The 22,519-nt window shown below is 50.1% G+C and overlaps 1 protein-coding gene across 1 annotated transcript; it reads right to left on the bottom strand.

Annotated features, from left to right (window-relative positions):
* Window positions 1–229: 229 nt before the first annotated feature.
* MCM3 (minichromosome maintenance complex component 3) lies at window positions 230–21,968 on the bottom strand. Its single transcript, XM_077812382.1, has 17 exons — window positions 21,706–21,968; window positions 18,572–18,684; window positions 17,287–17,495; window positions 15,772–15,902; window positions 14,642–14,880; window positions 14,032–14,140; window positions 12,742–12,895; window positions 12,512–12,643; window positions 11,585–11,793; window positions 10,768–10,942; window positions 8,961–9,087; window positions 8,312–8,462; window positions 7,399–7,539; window positions 6,037–6,134; window positions 5,405–5,499; window positions 4,298–4,373; window positions 230–2,174 (listed from the first exon to the last, which is right to left on the bottom strand). Exons 1-17 carry the CDS (start codon window positions 21,784–21,786, stop codon window positions 1,976–1,978), a joined length of 2,439 nt encoding a protein of 812 aa, XP_077668508.1. The 5' UTR covers window positions 21,787–21,968; the 3' UTR covers window positions 230–1,975.
* Between the last annotated feature and the right edge of the window lie 551 nt (window positions 21,969–22,519).

Raw genomic sequence — 22,519 nt, 5'->3', positions numbered from 1 at the left:
GATTACTGCGGGGGGCTCCAGCTAATAGTAAACAAATGGTAGAGAATCCCCTAGAAAGAAGGACCCAGCCCTTGTTACTCCCAACACCACTGGCAGAAGTGTTATAGTACATTCGCCTTCCCCCAACTGCTTCACAGCTAAATTACACCTTCACGACACCTCTGCTTGGGTCAGGGCTGGTCCAATCCCACAGAACATCCGCAACATAAGGCACCGCACTGGAGACAGATGATCTTGACATTTTATTATTTGAATAAGTATTGTAGCATCCCCATCACTGAACACAAGACTGAGATGCCAATTACACAAAGGAAAAAGCAGTATTAGCTGTACAGAGAGTGAAATAGTAAGGACCACTTTCAACATCCACTCCTGCTGAGAGCCCTTTACAGAGAGTTACTAGTACAATTCTGATAGACCTTGCACCAACACTGCTAGGCAGGCATTGGCACCATGAGAAAATTACTCAGGACAGGTTCCATTATACACAAGTCATCTGACAACTCTGGGCATATGGTTTTAGAGCTTTCTATCAATATCATCTCTCTGTGTATAAACCTATTACACCATATAATGCAGAAGTCCAAACCTTCAGTCTTACAAATCACTGGGCAAAAGGGAGTTAGTAACACTTTGCATCCTTCTCTGCTTGCCCCTGGAGAACACTGATAGAAATGAGCACTAATTCAGCTGACAGTACTTATGGAGTTGCTGGGTAAAGTTTTCATATGTGCTTGAGTCCTGTTAACTTTAAGTGGGACTTGGTGCTTAAATCCCTTTGAAAATTAATGGGACCTAGGCTCAAAAGCATCAAACAATTAGACATTGTTCTTTCAATGTATCATGTGTCTTGTTCTACTCATTCTACAGGAAGACTTATTAACATGGATGAGAACTCTGGACAGAGATCTGGAACCACATGTATCCCTTAGAAACTCTGCAGCCTTAAATTCCTTGATATGTAGAACCCTGGTATTGAAACAGGTTACCAGCTCAACAGTTCCTAACCTTTCCAAACCCTGTCACCAATCTGGTTTTGAAATTCCAGATAGGGCTGTGAGATTCACTCATCCTTGGCTTCTCTTACCTACCATCAAGTCTAACATTGCACAGCAGGAAGAGCCTTTGAATCACATCTGCCAAGTCAAACCTGCCTACTCCTGGGAGCATCAATTAAAATCCAATTGTAGAATCATTGTTCAAAATGGTCCAAATATCACAGCTCAGGTTGAGTTTGCAGCATAAGTATTCAGGGAAAAGGACAAATTATCTTGACTTGTAAATGAATCAGATTCAGGTCTCGAATCACTAGAGATTATGGAACCCAATGTCATTTTCCTGACTAAGTGCATATTAATATCCCATTTAAAAACCTGAAAGTATGAGAATTTATAAAACTGTCGCCACCAAATGGTGAATTTGTGCATTGCCATTGTAAAAAAAGTAAAAATTACACTTTAGGCAGACATTTAAAAAATGGAGGAGGGGTTTAAAAGGACCACCTCGGAATGAGAAATCTATGCTACGTGAAAGTGTACAGCAAAAACTTGTATCCTGAGCTCTCCACATGGAGATAAAAATCTCAAATCAGCCTCAACTATTGTGTCCTGAATGAAGCTCGTTAGAGATTGCATACAGCTGAGACTCACCTAAAGCACATTTAGAAGACAAGTAATTTGTACTTAAGGGCTTTTTGCTACTCATAAAAACAAAAACACTCCAATGGTTTTGGAATCAAACTAATCAAAACAGACTTTGGATCCCCAGGCCTTCAAGAACCAGCTTCTTTATTTCTTCTCAAACTCCATGAGACAGTACAGAGCTACAGCTGCAGAGTTTGCCAATTCCAGCTTGGGCTATAAGTGGCAGAAAGTTCAGTTCTGCCAAGTAATGCATTCAGGATGGGCCTGAGGACTCATAGGAGAAGCGTTTCCAACTCCAATTCATGAGAACCTGGCATCTCCCACCCCGAAGCTCAGATTAAGAAGATAATGTCATCAGACATCATGATCTGGTTATCGTCTTGCATGCGCTCCAATGCCACCTTGACTTCAGCTGCCGAGAAGGGGTCAGGGTTATCCAGGTTGATGGACTCCATCAGGCTCTTCAGACCCACCGACTGCGCATGGGCAGCTCTGAACACCTCCAGAAGACCAGCCTTGAAAGCTTTCAGCCTAGCCAAGCAGGAGAAAAGGTAATTAGAACCAGAAGCTAGACTCAAATCATTCTTCATTCACAGCCATTAATTCTTCCCCAGAGAGAGAGTCACAGTTCCCAGCATGAGATCAAAGATTGAGGACCCTAGCACCTGCAACCTACCTTGGGAATTTTTAAGGGGTCACCTTATCAACATTCTGTGATTCTGTGAAAATGGTTAGTCTCTAAGGTGCCACTAGTACCTTAGTGCCTTACCTGCCAACTACGTGAGTCGGGGTCAGTGGTATCAGCTATCTGACAGAGTGTCTTCCAAGCAGTAGGATTCCAAAGTGCTTTACAAACTAGATAGAATTGCTGCACCCGACCTGGAAATGCTGTTCAAGACAGGAAGCAAATAATACCCCAACTGAACTGCAGATGGTATTTTACCCACTTCAGAATCTGGTCAGCTCATAGGGGTTAAAGTCCCCTAACTCTTGTGACTGCTATTAAATGTATGAATGGTTTGTGCATGATTGTGTTCTACTCCACGGGGGAAAGGTCACCACAGCTCCACCAAGAACTAAAAACAGTGGGGGGGATTAAGGCAAGTCACTAAGACTGTAAAACTTCCCCAGAGAAGGACCATTTTCTGGGATGGTTTGGTTCAGACTGGGTTTGCCAAAGCCCAAGCAAGAAAAAATGAATGTGGGATACATAAGCAGACCCAAGGCTTCAGCAAACAGATAGCGACAACTCTCATGGAAGGGTTGGAAAGCACGTTGGCCAATCAGACTCCCTATGTGGGAGACGGGTGATTTCTGACAGGTTTAGTAAGCATGTATGACCTGTCATTCGATACGTTTCCTCTGTAACGCTTTTACTCAAAGAATAAAAGTACTTTGCTTTAGCAAAGCTGTGTGGTGACCTGTAACGGTCTTTGGTGACAACGCACAGCCCAGATGCTGGCCTTAAGGCAGACTGGCTGGCTGGAGCTGTCACAGTGCAAGGCAAGGAGCTGGGCTGTCTTACAACCACCAGTTAGAAGGGAGTGGGACATGGGACCCTGCCCAGAGACACAGGATGGCTGGAGACCTGAGAACACAGGCGTACAGACACCTAACTGTCATAAAGAGTGCCATGTGATCTCCCGTGACCAGAAGCCCTGACCATATCTTACATCTATCCTAAGTGGTAGCATGCACCTCAAACAACACAGTCCCCCCCTTAGCACCATGTGGGGCAAGGGCTCAGTACCTAATCAGAGATGCTAAATGGGTCACTCATACCCCTTCCTGGGTATTTACCAGAGGTTTCCCATTCAAATACTGCTCTAGCTCGACGCTGCTGAGTTTATAAGGTCTAAGGGGATTTAAGCCAAGATGGGGCTACGGATGCATAATATAGTGATTAACTTCCACCTCAGGCAGACTTAGTGCCCAGAAAAAGCATGGTGCTCTGGGTATATCTGAGCACAAGATACCAGCGGAGTGCACACATTTCCCTGGCACTTGGAACCGCAGGCTCAGGTGAGACTTGCAAGGCCACAGCTGGTCTCCTTATTCTCTTTACTCTAAGGAATGGATGTCTTCCAACGCCCAGTCTGCTCCCCCAGCTGGAGTTAAATCCCATGAAGACACGTACATTATCCTAAATGCTGTCTGCAATATAAGCCCCTACCCCATCCACCCACCCCCCCAATTAATACTCAATATTGCGAGCAGGGCAAAGAGTCTGTTACCTACATGGGGTCTGGCTCAAATCCACCCAAGCCAGTAATGACCAGGAGTTGCTACCATCCAGATGCCTATTTGAAGTGAGTCAGGGCTAGTTAAGTATCTGCATCAAAAGCAGCCTTTCTATACACACTCAGCAGGAAGAGGAAGGTCTGGACTGCCCCTCCTTCTCCACCAAGCAAGGAGAAAGGCCACACAGAGTGGGTCAGCTCATACTGCCCGATTAGGCTGAACCTGTTTTGTGAACGTCAGTCTCCAGGATTGTCAAGCTGGCTCAGTATTTTATTTAAAAGGAAGAGTGGTGAATCCCCCAGAATTTCCATCTTTGTTTCTGGATAAGAGTTTATTTGATGCTAAGCCACAGAGCTGACCCGTTTGAGATCCAATGACATAACTCCCCACGGCTTCTTTAGCCCACCACTCACCTTGAGTCAGCCAACTCGGTCTTTTTGCTCCCTCCAGTCTCCGCAGGTTCAGGGGTCTTTGGGGTATGTGCCTGGACTGGAAGCAGAAAGCGAAGATGAGACATCTGGCAACTAAGAGCTACACGTCATCCCTCCAATGCCTGCGCGCACACAAGATACAGTAGCATCTGCTGCAGCAACCAGGGGTTTAGTACCATGTTTTACCCTGTATCTGTACAGTATCTTGCAGCATGGCGCTGTCACTAACTTCTTTCCAGAGCAAGGATAGTATTCCTTCCATGTAGTTTTACAGTGGCTAATTAGTCTTACTGTTAATTCAGTGTCTAGCACAATGGGACCCTGGGATGCTACCATAATAATTAATTAATAATTAATATCCACTCTCTCACCAAAGCCATGGAAGGAATAATGCCACTGGTACACCCTGGTGATTTCCATAGCTGTATCTGATTTCTGTAGTGGTTACATTCAGATGTCTGGGGAAATGGGACCATGACGATGACACAGCATTACTACCTATAGCATACCATCCTGGTACTCAGTTTGGATTTTAGGAGGTCTTTAGCACTCATGTGCCCATCATGGCCAATAAACTGTTCCTCAGCCCAAGACATCTCCCTCCCAGGAAGACTTGCCCTATGCACACTCTTTGAGATGGGAGCAGGGTCTTCATCTCTGGTTGCCTAAAAACAACAGCCCCTTGAAAGTGGGCCCTTGTAAAGCACCGCAAGAGTGCAACATCAATGTGTAATGACCACGGTAAACTTTTGCTAACAGCAAGGTTGCTATATCCTGGACCAGTCTCCCAAGCAAAGCGGTGGAAGCCCACTTTCTACAACTGGACAGAGGCTATAGGGAACAATCCTGCACTGGCCCCAGGGGTTGGAGCTGATCATCCAAGGTGTCTCGCTCCCACTTTCCAGTGTCTGAGAGAAGCTCAGTTCATCTGTTGCCCCAAAAGCTGTGTCAGCGGGCAGCTTGAAACACAGCATGCCATCCAGTGGACTCTTCCACAGCATGCTCAAGTCCAGCATCAGGCAGGAGACAGCAACTTACAGCCCCTTGTGCACACAGGATCCAGGAAGAGAGGGAAAGAAAGCCACTCACCTTCCGGCATTTCCTCTTCTGTGTCACTGAAGTCATAGGGGTCATAGGACTCCCCCTCTTTCGCTTCCTGATCCCCAGGGTGCGCCTTCTTCCTCCTGCAGGGCAACAGAAGGTTACTGCCACTCCTCACCACTCTAGGCAATACACCTCCAATTCCACAGGGGAGGCACTTCACACCTCTAACCACTGGGCGGGGATACAGCCGGGCCACCTGCAGATTGCTGGGGAACTCAGTGCTTCTCTTCAAACACTGAAGGAAGACACCCGGGTTGGTTCTGGTAACAAATGAGGAGCAGCCCTGAGGCTGGCCAAAGCATTTGGAAGTTTATAAAAAGATTCAGATTTCCACCCCTCAAAAATCATGACATTTTCTAAAGCTTTCTCCTCTGCCCCCAAGTCCCAGACAGAGGTTCCAAGCCTACAGACAGTTGGTGAAATACCCTCTAGCCAACAGCCTCAGGGGATTTAGCTTTGTTAAATGCAGTCTGACCTCTCCAAGAAAATCCATTCCTGGGGTTGTTTCTGCACACAGATGCGGCTGGTCAAGTTCACAGTCTCTCCCACCCAGTTGGGTTCGCCAGTCCCAGCTAGTGCTCCCTCCCAACATGCATCTCCAGCCCCCCCCAACACACCTCTTTTTCTTTCTCTCTCCACCCTCTGGTTCCTCTTCCTCTTCAGTCTCTGTATCATCTTCCGCCTGCTTCTTGCGTTTCTTTTCCTTTTCCAGCACCTGCAAAAGGGAGCCAAACAACCCAACCCAAGCAGATTAACAGGAGAGTCAACCCCTCAGGCATTGAAGTTTTGGAATAGCCTTCAAAGGGAAGCAGTGGGGGCAAAAGACCTATCTGGTTTTAAGATTAAACTTGATAAGTTTATGGAGCAGATGGTATGATGGGATAATATGATTCTGGCAATTAATTGATTTTTAAATATTCATGGTAAATAGGCCCAACAGCCCATGATGGGATGTTAGATGGGGTGGGATCTGAGTTACTACAGAGAATTCTTTCCTGGGTATCTGTCTGGTGAATCTCGCCCATATGCTCAGGGTTCAGCTGATCGCCATATTTGGTGTCGGGAAGGAATTTTCCTCCAGGGCAGATTGGAAGAGGCCCTGGAGATTTTTCGCCTTCCTCTGTAGCATGGGCCACAGGTCACTTGCTGGAGGATTCTCCGTTCCTTAAAGTCTTTAAATCATGATCTGAGGACTTCAATAGCTCAGACATAGGGGAGAGGTTTATCGCAGGAGCAGGTGGGTGAGATTCTGTGGCCTGCATTGTGCAGGAGGTCAGACTAGATGATCATAATGGTCCCTTCTGACCTTGATATCTATGAATCTATTTGATACATGCTGAGTCTCCAACAGAGAAGTCACAGCCGTGGTCTGGGAACGGAAAGTATTTTACTCAGCAGTGGAGATCTCAGAGTGTTGGGTATCGTAAGTAAGCCTCAACACCCCAAGATGTAGCCTATCATGCCCATTTCATACAGGGAAACATGCACAGAGGTGGAGTCACCTGCCCACAGTTAGCAGCATAACCAGAAATAGAACCCAGGAGTCCTGACACCCAGGATTCCAAAATTACTACAATGCTTACTCCTATGGTACCTCTTGCTGCAGTCTCCAAGCACCATGACCCAGGATTAAGTCAACTCGCCACGAAAAAGAGCAAAACTCCAAATCCCTCCCAGATTAAAGACCGCCAAGAGCAACTGCCATTGCTTGCTTCCTAGACCACGCAGCAAGGAGCCCATTGCAGCTGGGTCTTGGAAGGTGGCTCACAGCAGGGAGTCTTCTACCCCGCGCTACAGCTGCCAAGCCCCAGCACTCAGCCTGGACTCCAGCAACAGCCAGCACCACAGCTGAGAGCCACACAAAGAAAAGCCAGATCCTGGAAATTCCAGCTGGGGGTTTGCCCCTTTAATTTAATCCTTTGGCAGCCGGAGTCCTTGGTGGTTGCCACTCCCTGCGGGCACCCTGGCTACACACTCACCTTTTTGAAGTAGGCGAACTGCACCAGCTCTACGGCAGCTTCCGCGTCCTGCAGGTCGATCGTTTTGTTCATCCTGGCCTTTGCGTGGGCCGTGGAAAGCCTGATCAGCGTCTCCAGCGTACGGGCCGTGACAGGGGAGGTCTGGGAGGGAGAGGAGAGGAGAAGACAGTCCAGCAACTGAGGGATCAGACAATGGCTCCATGTTGCGGCAATGCCCACATGTTCATTATGGTCCATGCTGGACAGCTGCAGGCAGAGTCCCAGCACAGATCGAGCAAGGCCACACCCCCGAAAGCCTTAGTCACGTGCTGCTGTAGTCTACATATGTCTTAGGATGCAAAGGAAGCCTGTGGAAGACACGCCCCTCAAAGAGTTGAGGGACAGTGCCAGTCATGGAACAGGAATAGTATGTACATGGTATGCTGTGGGCTATAGCCTCACATGATCCATAGCATCCCAGCGTACTAGGCCAGAGTGAGCCTTCGCTTGAGGCTCAGCATGTGTCTTTGGAGAAAGGACCATGTGAAACTTAAGTGCATGCGATTTCCTCCTCTGTACCCCCCGCCTCCCCATCTCGGGGAATCAGCATCGGAAATGTGCTGCTCTGAGAAGCACTGGCAGGCTCCAAACTGCAATTCAACTGCTTGAAAGCCAACTTTAGGGCAAGGGAAATAGACCAACATTTCCCCCCCCACCCCCCCGCAGAGAATTATTAGCAAAAGCCTGGGAGAATGAGAGGAGTTCACCTCTCTGGAGCATCATGCCCCTAAGTGGGCGTCTCACAAGAGATAACATCTCAGGGCCGGATGTGTGACTCTGTTTCCTTGGCCCATGGGAAAAGGATGGAGCTGACCCATTCTGGTCTCTTTCCTTGTCTGCTCCTGCCTCCCACACCCCAGAAAGATTTGCTCACCCTTGCAATGTCGGAGCTTATCTGGTCCTGGCTGCGGAGGCGGGAGTACTCCTCCGCTATGTAATTCGCTGACTCTTGGGTCAACACCGGCTTGATGATCTTGGCCACATGGATGTATTTTCTCATGAACTCCATGCTAACTATCTTCTCTCTGGCAGAGACACACAAACATATACACAAGTTACGGAATGGAACCAGGAGACTCCATTTTTACTGTGCCGCTCCCTTCCAAAAGGAAGTTGTCCCCCCAGCAACATGAGCAACACACAAAGAACAGGAACACTCCGGGCTGTACGTGGAACATACACATGCATGGAATGCTCAGCCACATACAATGTTCTTCATGATCCTCTTACAGACTTGTGGTATGGGCCAGGTGCAGAACGGCTGCTGTGTTCCACCCCAGGGCTGGGCACCTGTCCGTAGTGGGCTAGTGATCCTTCCAGGGATCCTTCCACACAAATGGCACTATATAAAGGCAAGCTACTGCTGCTGCAGGCGACATTTCTCCCACTCCCTTGACAAGCCCACAAAGGAGCTTAGGTGCCAAAGCCCTAGCAGTTTACAACCAGTCATACAGTGAACCTCCTCAAAGATAAAAACCACGACTGAATCACTACAGGGATGGGGCAGACAAGGACACACTCACTTGTGCCTCTTGGGGCCATGCAGAAGGTTGTCGTGTTTTTCATACACTTGTAGCTCCTGGTCCTCCTCCTGCACCACATTAGGATCATCTGTAGCCAGGATCTCTATTGCGCTGCCCAGGGGCATGGCTGGGGAAGACATTAGGAGAGCAGGATTTACGCATCATCCAGGCCCGAACCCTTGAGAGGCTAATACGTAGCTTGGCTAAGCCACAGATATCAACCCAGAAACCTCTACAGCTGACTAGCACTGAGGTGAGAGAGCCAAGGTTTAGGGTGGTAACAGGGCGTGTATAACTAGGCAAAATGGGATGCGACTGAACAAAGCAAACTGTAGACTAGACATCAGGGAAAGCTCATTTCCTGCGAGATCCGAGTATCCTTCCAGGGGGAGTGGAGGAAACGCCCAGCTGGACAGGACAAGCCACTGGAGAACGTGCTGCAGACAACAATCTTGCACTGGCCCTACCCCGGAGATGGACTAGATCCAATAGGATTTTCCTCTTATTTAAGACTAAGAAAGGAGAAGCTCGAGACCAATTATGCTGCAGGTTTTGAGCCCCCAGGAGTTTTGTATATCACTCAGCTGAGCTCACCCGGTCACTAAATCAACCAAGACACAGAACAATGCAGGAGAGCACTGGAGATTAGTATGGCTCTGCCCAAGTCAGATACCTCAGCCACTCCCAGTAGCTCAACCTGCTGTTTATTCTGCTGCTGGCTTTCACCTACCACGTTTGCCACGACTGTTCGGATAACCAGGCATGCAGCAAGCTACTGGCGGGCGAGAGCTAGTCTGCTTAACGGTCAATGCACTGCAATTGGGGAGATCAGAGTCCAGCCCCTCAGGGCACAGGAATAAAGAGAAGCTTCCGACCAACGACTATGGGTCCCCAGACGGCGAGTGCAACATAAAGCCTAGAGAAATTTGGGAGTGGGGTGGGTAGGAGGGATCCCACGGTCTTAGGCAAGGGAGAAGAAACACGGTCAGTTGGACTGGGTCAGACCAATGGTCCATCAAGCCCAGAAGCCTGTCTTCCGACAGCGGCCAGTGTCAGGTGCTTCAGACGGAACGAACAGAACAGGGCAGTTATCAAGTGATTCATCCCCTGTTGTCAAGTCCCAGCTTCTGGCAGTCAGAGGACTAGGGACACTCAGCATAAGGTTACATCCCTGACCTTCTTGGCTAATAACCAGGGATGGACCTATCCTCCATGAACATATCCAACTCTTTTTTGAACCCAGTTATACTTTTGACCTTCACAACATCCTCTGGCAATGAGTTCCGCAGGCTAACTGTGCGTTGTGTGAAAAAAATACTTCCTTATCTTTGTTTTAAACCTGCTGCCTAATACTTTCATTGGGTGACCATTGGTTCCTGTGGTATGTGAAAGGATAAACAACACTTCCTTATTCATTTTCCCCACATCAGTCATGATTTTATACACCTCTATCATATCACCCCTTAGTCGTCTCCTTTCCAATCTGAAAAATCCCAGTCTTTTTAACCTCTCTGCATATGAAAGCTGTTCCATGCCCCTCATCATTTTTGCTGCCCGTCTCTGTACCTTCTCCAATTCTAATATATCTTTTTTGAGCTGGGGTGACCAGAACTGCACACAGTATTCAAGGTGTGGGCGTACCATCGATTTATATAGTGGCGTTATGATTTTCTGTCTTATTATCTATCCCTTTCCTAATGATTCATAATATTGTTAGCTTGGACTGCCACTGCACACTGAGCAGATGTTTTCACAAAGGAGTCAGGATGAAAGCAGGTAGGGGGGAGAAAGAGAAGACTCAACTCACCATCCCCATCCTGCTCGCCAGGTCCTCGGTACCGGTGCATTCGCAGGACGTGGTCCGAGATCTCCCTGTCGTGCTCTGGGTCCATCTGATCCAAGACGATGAAGAGCAGATCGAATCGGGACAGCAAGGAGTCTTGAAGGCCAATGTTCTCCATGGGAGTTTTGTACTGATCGTACTGCAAAGAGCAGGGAGATGAGTTACAGGAGACCCTGAAACTATCAGAAGCACTTGGACATCGTGGCTTTTCGAGGGACTGGGTGTCACAGGATTTAAGAACGAAAGTGCTAACACACCATCCCGGTCTGAACGCTGCCCCTGGAAAATAAACCCAGCAGTATTGCTCCGCTTCACCATGCCTTGTTGCCCCATTTACAAAGGGAACTGGTACATTTTACACTCTGCCTCCCCCAGAGTCGACACCAAGCCAGGCACTTTCCAGATCAGAGCTGAAAACCTCGTGTTGCTTTAATTGCTCAGTTTAACAGCTCTTGAGCTGAGCTCCAGAAAATGGGCTAGAGGCCATGTTCAGTCTCCAGCTCATTCATTTCAAGATGGGGTGCACTGGACGTGAGGGCAGAGTCTGGGCCCAGTGTGGACATTAGGATATGTTTTTGGCATCCACAGCTGCACGGAGACCTACCCAGGACCCTGTTATTTTGATCAAGGGTTTTTACCATCTAGAATTTTCATCCGAGCCTCTTGCTCACCCCTCAGGAGATCAGATGATCCTCTCCTGGAAGGTGGGTCTGGTCTCAGTAACTACTAGGAGAAGAGCTGATCCGAGAGAGCCCCCACGTCAGCACTCGCCCTGACTCACCCTGCCGTAGACAGGATTGGCTGCAGCCAGCACACTGCAGCGGGCGTTGAGCCTGGCATGGATGCCTGCCTTGGCAATGGTCACGCGGCCCTGCTCCATCACCTCATGGATGGCCGTGCGGTCGATGTCTGACATCTTGTCGAACTCATCAATGCAGACCACGCCCCGGTCAGCCAGGACCATGGCTCCAGCTTCCAAGCGGCGTTCACCTGGGGGGTGGAGCAGGGAGTAGTCCAGGGTTATGTACGGGCCATCATCCCCAAGCCCTCCCCTTCGCTCTGAAATTCACAGAGATCTGACAGATCCCTGGCATCTGGGGTTCAAATCCCCAAAACTCTGGTGCCCAAGGAGTACGTGAAATCCTGGCTTCAGAGACAGATCTGCCTAGCTCTCCGCAGCGGAGAGTGGTGGGGGTAACGCAGGGAAAGTCAGGGAGATGAATCTTCAAGACAGAGAGGCATGGGAGGACCTGGGGGTGGGATGGGACCACCTTGGGTGGAAAGTAACCAGATCCTATTCAAAGAAGCAAGTACCATTAGTTCTTGCACAGGTAATTCCAGCAGCAGGAAGGTCAAGAACATCTGTGCAGTGATTTAGGGACATGGCACTACCAGCTCCTGCTGCCTATTGGGATCCCACACAGGATATGGGAGAGCTGAGAGCCATCTACCTAGCTGCCCGGGCAGGCGCCACTCAGAGACATGCAGCCTGAGAAGATGTAAGAAGCTGCACCCCAGCAGACATCCAGTAACAATGCTCTGGCACCAGAGAAGAGGTTCCCATCATGTAAAAGCTTCCAGCAAGAGCAACAAGTGGTTCTGTGATGGCTGACAGATGTTACAGCAGCCTCACATCTTACAAGCCATTCCCTTTACTTCCTTCCTCACAGCATCCTCTGCCAGCAGAGCGCTTCAACGATAACCTTACCGGTTTCTTGGTCCGTGGTGACGGCGGCAGTCAAACCAACCCCGGAGGAGCCCCTACCGGTGGTGGGGATGGCCCGGGGGGCTGTGGAGAGCACGTAACGCAGCAGCTGAGACTTGGCAACTGAAGGGTCTCCTGGAAAGGACGAGTCCGAGCAATTATGAAGTGTCCCTTCACACAGGCTTTGCCCTCCCGTCACCATAGCATCCCAATGCCACTCCCCTCCACCCTACCTATCAGCAGGATGTTGATGTCTCCTCGGATGCGGCTCCCATTCTCCAGGACCTTCTCCACCCCTCCAAGCAGCATGCAGAGAATCGCTTTCTTGATATACTCATGCCCGTGGATACTGGGGGCCAGAGACCTCGAGAGTTGGTCAAAGACATCCTAAGGCAGAGGAAACGAAGTATACCACATAAAAAAATCCAGCCAGCAAGAATGGCTTCCCTTTCAAGGGACATGATCAGGTAGTTCAGGCTTTGCTAGCCTAATGAGTGGGCTTAAAATCAACAGGAAAGGAAGGGGCTTTCACTGGCAACTGTTACACATCAGGCACGTTCCCCTGCAGGACAGGAGCCCCCGACAACACAGAGCTAGGTCAGGAGAACTAGAAAGGGAGACACTGATTCAACTAGTCCACTGTATCTCAGCCAGCTGAGAAAAAATGGGTGTTTTAAATCCCTTCAGCAGTGACCTAAGGGGAAGAATTTTTACAATGCGATTTTAACCTGGGTGCACCTCTGAGAGACAAAAAAGGAAGGTATTTTCTTTGTTTTGTTTTTTTATATTGGGCCAGACCTTACATCGATGTTATTTACAGAAGAAAGATTCTGAGCTTCCTTTAACATTCCTGCCCATTGCTCAAGTTCTCTCCCTCATGGTAAAGCAGCAACCCCTTTAAGAGCAAGGTCAGCTGGGAAATCTCTCCAGGACATGGTTCTGAAGGGAAGGTCAATCTGAGGGCACTCTCTGGTTAAGAAAAGACCTGCAGGCACTGCAGTAAAAGAGGAGGGGTACGGGTTAGGGTTGATTTGTTTCTCTAATAGGTAAGTGTAGGATATGACCTTGTATCCTTTGAGTCTTGGCAATGCTCAAACTTTGATCAGCTAAGGAGAAGGGGAGGGTCTGAGAGTGAGAAAACCTAGGACTTCTGCGAAGAGCAGACATGACTGGATTCCAGTGTGATCAGTGCATGCACAAGAGAGATGTTTGATCAGATAGACGCTGAGCTAGTATCTGAAGAGCATCAACATGAAGCAAAGAAATTGTTTATGCTGGGCCGAAGCAATGAGAAGAAACTAAGCAAATGATACAGAGACAACTGAGTAAGAGCCCCCATACACCTGCACAGGATAAGTGGTGGAAGCTATATCTTTAGAGCCATTTAAAGCTGGACAAAGTACTAGAAAACATTCCGAGCTCCCTGCCTTGTGCCATGGGGATGGGTTAGCTGACCAGTGTTTATGTTCCCATCTCTAATATACAATTTTCTACAAGGTGTGTTTGAAAATAAAGCTTAATACCTTTGAGCGACTTTTGCTAAATCTCTTGATCTTGGCCACATCAGAGGCAGAGTAGAGAGGCCGAACCTCTTTGCTCATCTGCTTCACATGGCAGGCGATCAAAATGGTTCTGGAAAGGAGAGGGAGCTTGGTCAAGTCTAGAACACAAAAACCCTGCAGACAGACCCAACCATCCAAGGACCGACAGATTATAGCAATCACCCACAGCGTCCTTCCATAAGGGTCCACTCCTCAAGCCGAGTCTTGGAGACTCTGGAAAGCTCAGAAAACGATGTATCCTGATGCCCTCATGTCTGCTTAATTAACTGAGCAATAAGACCACTCTTCATCTGTGTCCGCAGTACTACGTCTCTATCCTTTGTTTGGTCCTGGCCATCCACAGTCACTAGAGAGCTAATGGAACCTTCCAAGAGATTCAGGGTGTTTGACTCTGTGTTCTGGCCTAATTACAATGCCATGCTGCTGTTCAACAGCTATTACATCCCACCACAGAGCTGGCTGCATCTCAGTGGCAAGTGAAGTGCTCCTCCTATAAAAGGTAGAGCATTCTGGGATCTTTCACGATGAAAGCAGCAATATGAAGGGAAGGTGATTACACTGTGTGCCTCACCTGAATGTCCCTGATGTGTAGCCCCCCTTCTTCCCCGGCAGACAGCGGTAAGTTCCAACAACCTGGATTCGGTCCCCAGGCTTCACCCTGTCCACCAGGTCATCATCCAGAACAACATCCACAGAGCGAGGAAGCTGACCAGCTGGGGCCTTCTCAGGCATCTCCTGGATGGTGATGGTTTGATGGTCCTTGTAGACAGAGAGGCCAAATTCCGTCTCCAGGGGATTGTTCTCTTCATCCTGGATGAGCGACACAGTAATGAGATGCCTCATTCACAGGAGCATGGCAAAGGAGTCTCTGGGATCAGATGGGGTCACCCACACAGGGAAGGGAGGCTGGAGTGTCCCTTGTGGTAGCAGTGAGACAGGACTGTGCTGCAAGGGGCTTCTTTATTGAGGCTGCTGGACACAGAGACCTTGTGGTTCATCCAGGCTCTCCAGCTCCCAGACTAACAGCCTGTACTACCTAGCGTGAGCCCCTTGGGCCTACCCAAGCACTAGGACAGACTAAGCAGTCATGGAGAGCTCTGCTGGCTACACCAGACAGGCAGTCACAGATCACCCGTGCAAGAGCAGTTACACAAGCAAGACCTTCAGGTGAGAAGAGTGTTGGTCACTGGCAGCCCAATTACCCACTATGTTCTCCAGAGACCGAGTGATCACTCTGCCTAACAGACCATTTGATCCAGTCTGACTAACAGATGCTTCTGTCTCACCAGGAGCCTAGGTTTGAACTCCATCAAATCCAGCACAGACTGCGAAACAATTCATAAGCTGCCTCCTCTGCGCTGCTGCCTTCAGGACTGAAACGGTGTTAACCGATGCAGATGTCTGTTTCTTGGGAGGGCATTCAACTGGCCGCTAGGAGGGGCTCCACATACATCGGCACCTCTGCTACAGCAGAGCCGATACATTACTGTTGTTTAATCAACATGCATGCCCCACAGATGAAGCCAGAGGGAGGTAACTCGCTCCCAATAGCTATATGGGACAACTGCAGTGAGGTCCACTGGACTCAGGAGACCTGGGATCTATACCCAGCTCTACCACTGGCCTACTGTATGGCCTTGGGCAAGTCACTTCCTTCCCCAGGTCTCTGGCAAATATTTGACGCTGACTCCGTTTGCTCACCTTAGTGGGGTAGACAGAGCTGGATGGAAAAGCTTCGAGAGTCGTCATGTCCGTGTATCGGCGTTCAATGGTCTTCTTGGTAGCAGGGCAGTAATGGACGCTGCGGACGATCTTCGGACGTACCAGAGAGCCTGCATTCAGATTTGTTTGGTGGGAGGAAAAAGTTAGGAGGGAAGAAACCCTGTAGACCTTCCCCACTCACAGAATCTCAGGGTTGGAAGGGACCTCAGGAGGTCATCTAGTCCAGCCCCCTGCTCAAAGCAGAACCAATCCCCAACTAAATCATCCCAGCCAGGGCTTTGTCAAGCCTGACCTTAAAAACCTCTAAGGAAGAAGATTCCACCACCTCCCTAGGTAACGCATTCCAGTGCTTCACCACGCTCCTAGTGAAAAAGTTGTTCCTAATATCCAACCTAAACCTCCCCCACTGCAACTTGAGACCACTACTCCTTGTTCTGTCATCTGCTACCACTGAGAACAGTCTAGATCCATCCTCTCTGGAACCCCCTTTCAGGTAGTTGAAAGCAGCTATCAGATCCCGCGCCTCCCCCCCCCGCCCCATTCTTCTCTTCTGCAGACTAAACAATCCCAGTTCCCTCAGCCTCTCCTCATAACTCATGTGTTCCACTCCCCTAATCATTTTTGTTGCCCTCCGCTGGATGCTTTCCAATTTTTCCACATCCTTCTTGTAGTGTGGGGCCCAAAACTGGACACGGTGCTCCAGATGAGGCCTCACCAATGTCGAATAGAGGGGAATGATCACGTCCCTCTATCTGCTGGCAATGCCCCTACTTATACATCCCAAAATGCCATTAGCCTTCTTGGCAACAAGGGTACACTGTTGACTCATATCCAGCTTCTCGTCCACTGTAACCCCTAGGTCCTTCTCTGCAGAACTGCTGCCTAACCATTCGGTCCCTAGTCTGTAGCGGTGCATGGGATTCTTCCGCCCTAAGTGCAGGACTCTGCACTTGTCCTTGTTGAACCTCATCAGATTTCTTTTGGCCCAATCCTCTAATTTGTCTAGGTCCCTCTGTATCCTATCCCAAGCCTCCATATCTACCACTCCCCCCAGTTTAGTGTTATCTGCAAACTTGCTGAGGGTGCAGTCCACGCCATCCTCCAGATTATTAATGAAGATTTTGAACAAAACCAGCCCCAGGACCAACTCCGCTTGATACCTGCTGCCAACTAGACATGGAGCCATTGATCACTACCCGTTGAGCCCAACAATCTAGCCAGCTTTCTATCCACCTTATAGTCCACTCCTGTTCACCATGGCTTCAGCAGTGGGGTTTCTACCTGTTCCACTGGGAGACCATCCCACAAAGTAACAGATCTCGGGGCATGTTCCCTGACAACAAGCCTAAATTTCTCAGCTACCTTTCACTCCATGACTCCTAGTTACACCCTAGAGTATCCCTGACGTTCCCACCGCTCTAGTGTCTACAGATAGCTATCAATCCCACGTGTGCATTCAGAGGGAACATCTCAGCCCCCGCACACCATACTCACATTTTGTCACAATGCCCTCCACGCAGACCACACAGCCCAGAAAACAGGATGTCAACGTCCGGGGCGTCACGTGTTTGGAACCAAAGCTGCCCTCGAGCCCGATGTAGAACTCCTCATACTGCTTAGCGTACGTGGCATCGATGGATGCAACAAAGTCCTTCAAGGCACGCTGAAAGGCGACCAGCTCCTCGAAGGCATTGCTCAGGAGCCTGTAGCAAAAGGCAGCAGGACTCTGGTCAGTTCAGCTGCTAGGAGAGGATCTTGCCAGCACATCCGCAGCAGGAAGACCCTTCCTTCACACAGTGGCAATTCCGAATGCCTTCACAAGTTAATAGCAGAGCTGGGCAAACACCAACAGATGTTTCCCCACCACTCACATGAGAATTCACTTCAGTCAAGAAGTGAGTGTGCTATGGACATTAAGTCCCTAACCAGGTTACGCACCTAACCCCCACCACAAGTCTATGGGATTTAGGAACCAAAGTGACTGAGGCAGTTTTGAAAGTCTCACTAGGTGCCTATCTGTAGGTGCTGAAATATTTGTGTAAGTCTGGCCCTAAACCCCATTAGATTCCTAAATTACCTGGGTGCTTTTGAAAGTGTTCCCATCCCTTATATTCGCTTTCTGCTTGCCAAGGTCAAACCCAGGAGGGGAGCATAGCGTTGACATCATCTAACTACATCATGATAAAAGCTACCTGTGACTCATCTCCTGTGATTTTACATCAAGATGGCTAATGCACAGTAAAAAAAAACAAAACCAAAAACACACTACACACGCACCCCTTTTTGGCAGTGAAGGCATAACCTTAGGTCAGGTCCACACAAGAAACTTTTGCCAGTATTGCAAGTCTGTTCGTGGTGATTTTTTTTTGGGGGGGGGTGAGGGGGGGGGGCGGGGGCGCGGCACCATTTTAATATGGCCTATGGTAGATGGTTAAGTGCTTTGGCTGATATATCTTCTGTTGCTCAGGGACCCGTTATAAGGTATAGTGGCAAAAACACTTTAGATGTCAGTGTAAGCTGCATCTACATTAGGATGGTTTGCTGGTATAAGTACACAGGCAAATCTTTTCTAGCGCAGACTGGGCTTTAGAGAGAAAGTAATAGCTTAACCCATTGGCCTGCCTACAAAATTTGCCAACAGCGCAACAACTGTAATGGCTCTCCTCTCATGCCAGTCACAAAACCTAAGGACATTCAGAAGCTTGCGTGCTATGCAGTAGCCGAATGGAAAGTATCTTGCTAACCGCTCTTATCCAGTCCCTTCAGAGGCCACTCTTACCGGTTGGCTCTCTTCTCATTCTTCCTCCGCAGGTCATTGATGCTGACAATCAGACGATACTGATTGTCACTGATCACATCCCGGACTTTGCTCTGGTAAATCCCCTGATCCTCCTGCAACATGCCATGGGAGAAGGGTTCCATTTTACAAAGTTAAGCCAGTGAGATGCAGCCCTTTTGATCTGATTCCAGAGTCTTTAGTGGCTCAGAAAGTCCCCAACTGTTATTGATGCCAGAATCTCTTTGTTGCAAGGTGTTATAAACAGGAAGGGTAGGGTAAACACCTTTAAAATCCCTCCTGGCCAGAGGAAAAACCCTTTCACCTGTAAAGGGTTAAGAAGCTAGGATAACCTCGCTGGCACCTGACCAAAATGCCCAATGAGGAGACAAGATACTTTCAAAGCTGGAGCGGGGGAGAAACAAAGGCTCTGTCTGTGTGATGCTTTTGCCAGGAACAGAACAGGAATGGAGTCTTAGAACTTAGTAACTAATCTAGCTAGATATGCATTAGATTTGGTTTTGTTTAAATGGCTGATAAAATAGCTGTGCTGAATGGAATGGATATTCCTGTCTTTGTGTCTTTTTGTAACTTAAGGTTTTGCCTAGAGGGATTCTCTATGTTTTGAATCTAATTACCCTGTAAGGTATTTACCATCCTGATTTTACAGATGTCATAAATATAAAGGGAAGGATAAACCCCTTTGAAATCCCTCCTGGCCAGGGGAAAGCTCCTCTCACCTGTAAAGGGTTAAGAAGCTAAAGGTAACCTCGCTGGCACCTGACCAAAATGACCAATGAGGAGACAAGATACTTTCAAAAGCTGGGAGGAGGGAGAGAAACAAAGGGTCTGTGTGTCTGTCTTATGCTGGTCTTGGCCGGGGATAGACCAGGAATGGAGTCTTAGAACTTTTAGTAAGTAATCTAGCTAGGTACGTGTTAGATTATGATTTCTTTAAATGGCTGAGAAAAGAACTGTGCTGAATAGAATAACTATTTCTGTCTGTGTATCTTTTTTGTAACTTAAGGTTTTGCCTAGAGGGGTTCTCTATGTTTTTGAATCTAATTACCCTGTAAGGCATCTACCATCCTGATTTTACAGGGGGCATTTCTTTATTTCTATTTACTTCTATTTTTATTAAAAGTCTTCTTGTAAGAAAACTGAATGTTTTTTCATTGTTCTCAAATCCAAGGGTTTGGGTCTGTGGTCACATATGCAAATTGGTGAGGCTTTATCCAACATTTCCCAGGAAAGGGGGGGGTGCAAGTGTTGGGAGGATTGTTCATTGTTCTTAAGATCCAAGGGTCTGGGTCTGTAGTCACCTAGGCAAATTGGTGAGGCTTTTTACCAAACCTTGTCCAGGAAGTGGGGTGCAAGGTTTTGGAAAGTATTTTGGGGGGGAAAGACTCGTCCAAACAGCTCTTCCCCAGTAATCAGTATTAGTTTGGTGGTGGTAGCGGCCAATCCAAGGACAAAGGGTGGAATATTTTGTACCTTGGGGAAGTTTTGACCTAAGCTGGTAAAGATAAGCTTAGGAGGTTTTTCATGCAGGTCCCCACATCTGTACCCTAGAGTTCAGAGTGGGGGAGGAACCTTGACAACAGAGGTGATTCTTCACTTTTTCTTCTATTAAAATTCTTCTTTTAAGAACCTCGTTGCTTTTTCATTGTTCTTAAGATCCAAGGGTTTGGGTCTGTGGTCACCTCTGCAAATTGGTGAGGATTTTTATCAAACCTTCCCCAGGAAAGGGGGTGTAGGGTTTGGGAGGATTTTGTGGGGAAAGACGTTTCCAAGCGGGCTCTCTCCCGGTTATATATCGGTTCAACGCTTGGTGGTGGTAGCAATAAAGTCCAGGGGAAAAAGAAAAATCATCTCTACCTTGGGGAAGTTTTAACCTAAGCTGGTAAAAATAAGCTTAGGAGGTTTTCATGCAGGTCCCCACATCTGTACCCTAGAGTTCAGGGTGGGGAAGGAACCTTGACACAGGGAAAGGCCAGATAGAGGGAGGCACTCTCAATCCCCCTCCCCACCCTGGGGTACGTCTGCACTTTGAGTTGGAGGTGCAGTTCCCAACTTGTGGAGACATACCCACACCAGCTCTGATGGAGCTGGCTCACTAAATTCAGCGCATAGCCATACCAGTGTGAGCCGCAGGAGGGGCTAACCACCCAAAGAATGTACCTGTCTGAGACCACAGTCACATAGGTGAGGTGGCTAGTACCCTCCTGCCGCCAGAGTTACAACCTAGTTATAGCACATTAGCTCAATCAGAGCAAGCACAAGAATGTCTCCTCCAGCTGGGAATGGCAGCACAGGAGCAGTTTGTAATGGGGGGGGGAGGATCTCCACCCAGTAGAGGCCAGGGTGGGGGAGAGCTGAGAACCCACAGCTCACCCTGTGGGGCTGGAGGAGGAAACAGGAAACCCAGGAACAGCCCTCCCCTCCCCCCAGCACCCCTCCCCCCATCCCCTCTGCGGCCTCCCCCGCCTCTCCCCCCAGCACCCCTCCCCCCATCCCCTCTGCGGCCTCCCCCGCCTCTCCCCCCAGCACCCCTCCCCCCATCCCCTCTGCGGCCTCCCCCGCCTCTCCCCCCAGCACCCCTCCCCCCATCCCCTCTGCGGCCTCCCCCGCCTCTCCCCCCAGCACCCCTCCCCCCATCCCCTCTGCGGCCTCCCCCGCCTCTCCCCCCAGCACCCCTCCCCCCATCCCCTCTGCGGCCTCCCCCGCCTCTCCCCCCAGCACCCCTCCCCCCATCCCCTCTGCGGCCTCCCCCGCCTCTCCCCCCAGCACCCCTCCCCCGATCCCCCCTGCGGCCTCCCCCGCCTCTCCCCCCAGCACCCCTCCCCCGATCCCCCCTGCGGCCTCCCCCGCCTCTCCCCCCAGCACCCCTCCCCCCATCCCCTCTGCGGCCTCCCCCGCCTCTCCCCCCAGCACCCCTCCCCCCATCCCCTCTGCGGCCTCCCCCGCCTCTCCCCCCAGCACCCCTCCCCCCATCCCCTCTGCGGCCTCCCCGGCAGCGGCTAGAGGCGCGACTGGCGCGGCCAGGCCCGGCGAGACTCGGGGCTCCCCCGGCCCCGCAGTAGGGCCGGGAGCTCGGGGATTTCGGCCCCCCGCCGCCGCCGCCGCCGCCACCTCACCTCGTCGTCCAGGAAGTCGAGGTAGTCGCGCTGCGCCTCCCGCAGCTCCGCGTCCTCCAGCCCCGCCGGGGGGGCCGCCATGCTGCCTGCGCTGGGGAGCGCGGAGCGCGCCCTGCCCGGGGCTCCCTGCGCTCGGGGCCGGCTGCGCGGGGGCGAGGGGCGGCGGGACGGGACCAGAGGCTGCTCGGGGCCGGGGGGAGGGGCGCGAACCCGCGGAGCAGAGGGTGGAGGGGCGCAGGCCAGGCCGGGCCCGCCGCGCTCGCGCTTTCGCCGACTCCGCCCCTGGCGCCAAAACGCGATGCATTTTCCCGCCACGGAAAAGGTCACAAAAAGGTTCCCAGCCTGGCCTTCTCCCATTGGCCAGCCTCTGACGGCGCCAACTCGCCGCCAGCCAATAGTCGAGCGTGAGGGGAGGAGCCCCACCGGAAGGATGGGACTGGATCCCAGCTCCAGCCAATCACCGGGGAGGGCGTGTGGAACTGGGGGGCGTGGTATACCGGAGGGGGAGTTCTCCCGAGCGAGTGAGAGGCCTCGGCTGTGCAAGCGCTAGTCCGCCCTAGGGCATGCTGGGATATGTAGTTTCTTCGAAGTGCTCTGAGTCGGAGAGAACATTGCATGCTGGGAGGTGTATTACGGCCAGGGGCATGCTGGGATATGTAGTCCATCAGGGTTGGCTGTTTTTGGATCAGTTCCGATTCTCTGAACCAGCAAATCAGGCACTGAAACGTTGCTAACCCAGCCCCTGTCACTCAAAAGCCAGGAGTGAGGCCCCCAAACTCATGAGATTAGTAATAATAATAAATGGAAAGGTTTC

The sequence above is a fragment of the Eretmochelys imbricata genome, chromosome 3 (genome assembly GCF_965152235.1).
Source record: "Eretmochelys imbricata isolate rEreImb1 chromosome 3, rEreImb1.hap1, whole genome shotgun sequence".
Lineage (NCBI taxonomy): Eukaryota > Metazoa > Chordata > Testudines > Cheloniidae > Eretmochelys > Eretmochelys imbricata.
This window is presented reverse-complemented; position numbering and strand designations above follow the sequence as displayed.

Excerpts from the sequence above, each read along its gene's own strand:
- MCM3 (XM_077812382.1), bottom strand. The coding sequence starts at position 21,786 with ATGGCGGCCCCCCCGGCGGGGCTGGAGGACGCGGAGCTGCGGGAGGCG. Across the intron at positions 12,896-14,031 it reads TTAGCAAAAGTCGCTCAAAG|GATGTCTTTGACCAACTCTC; the intron begins GTATTAAGCTTT and ends CCTCTGCCTTAG. Across the intron at positions 11,794-12,511 it reads CACCACGGACCAAGAAACCG|GTGAACGCCGCTTGGAAGCT; the intron begins GTAAGGTTATCG and ends TCCACCCCCCAG.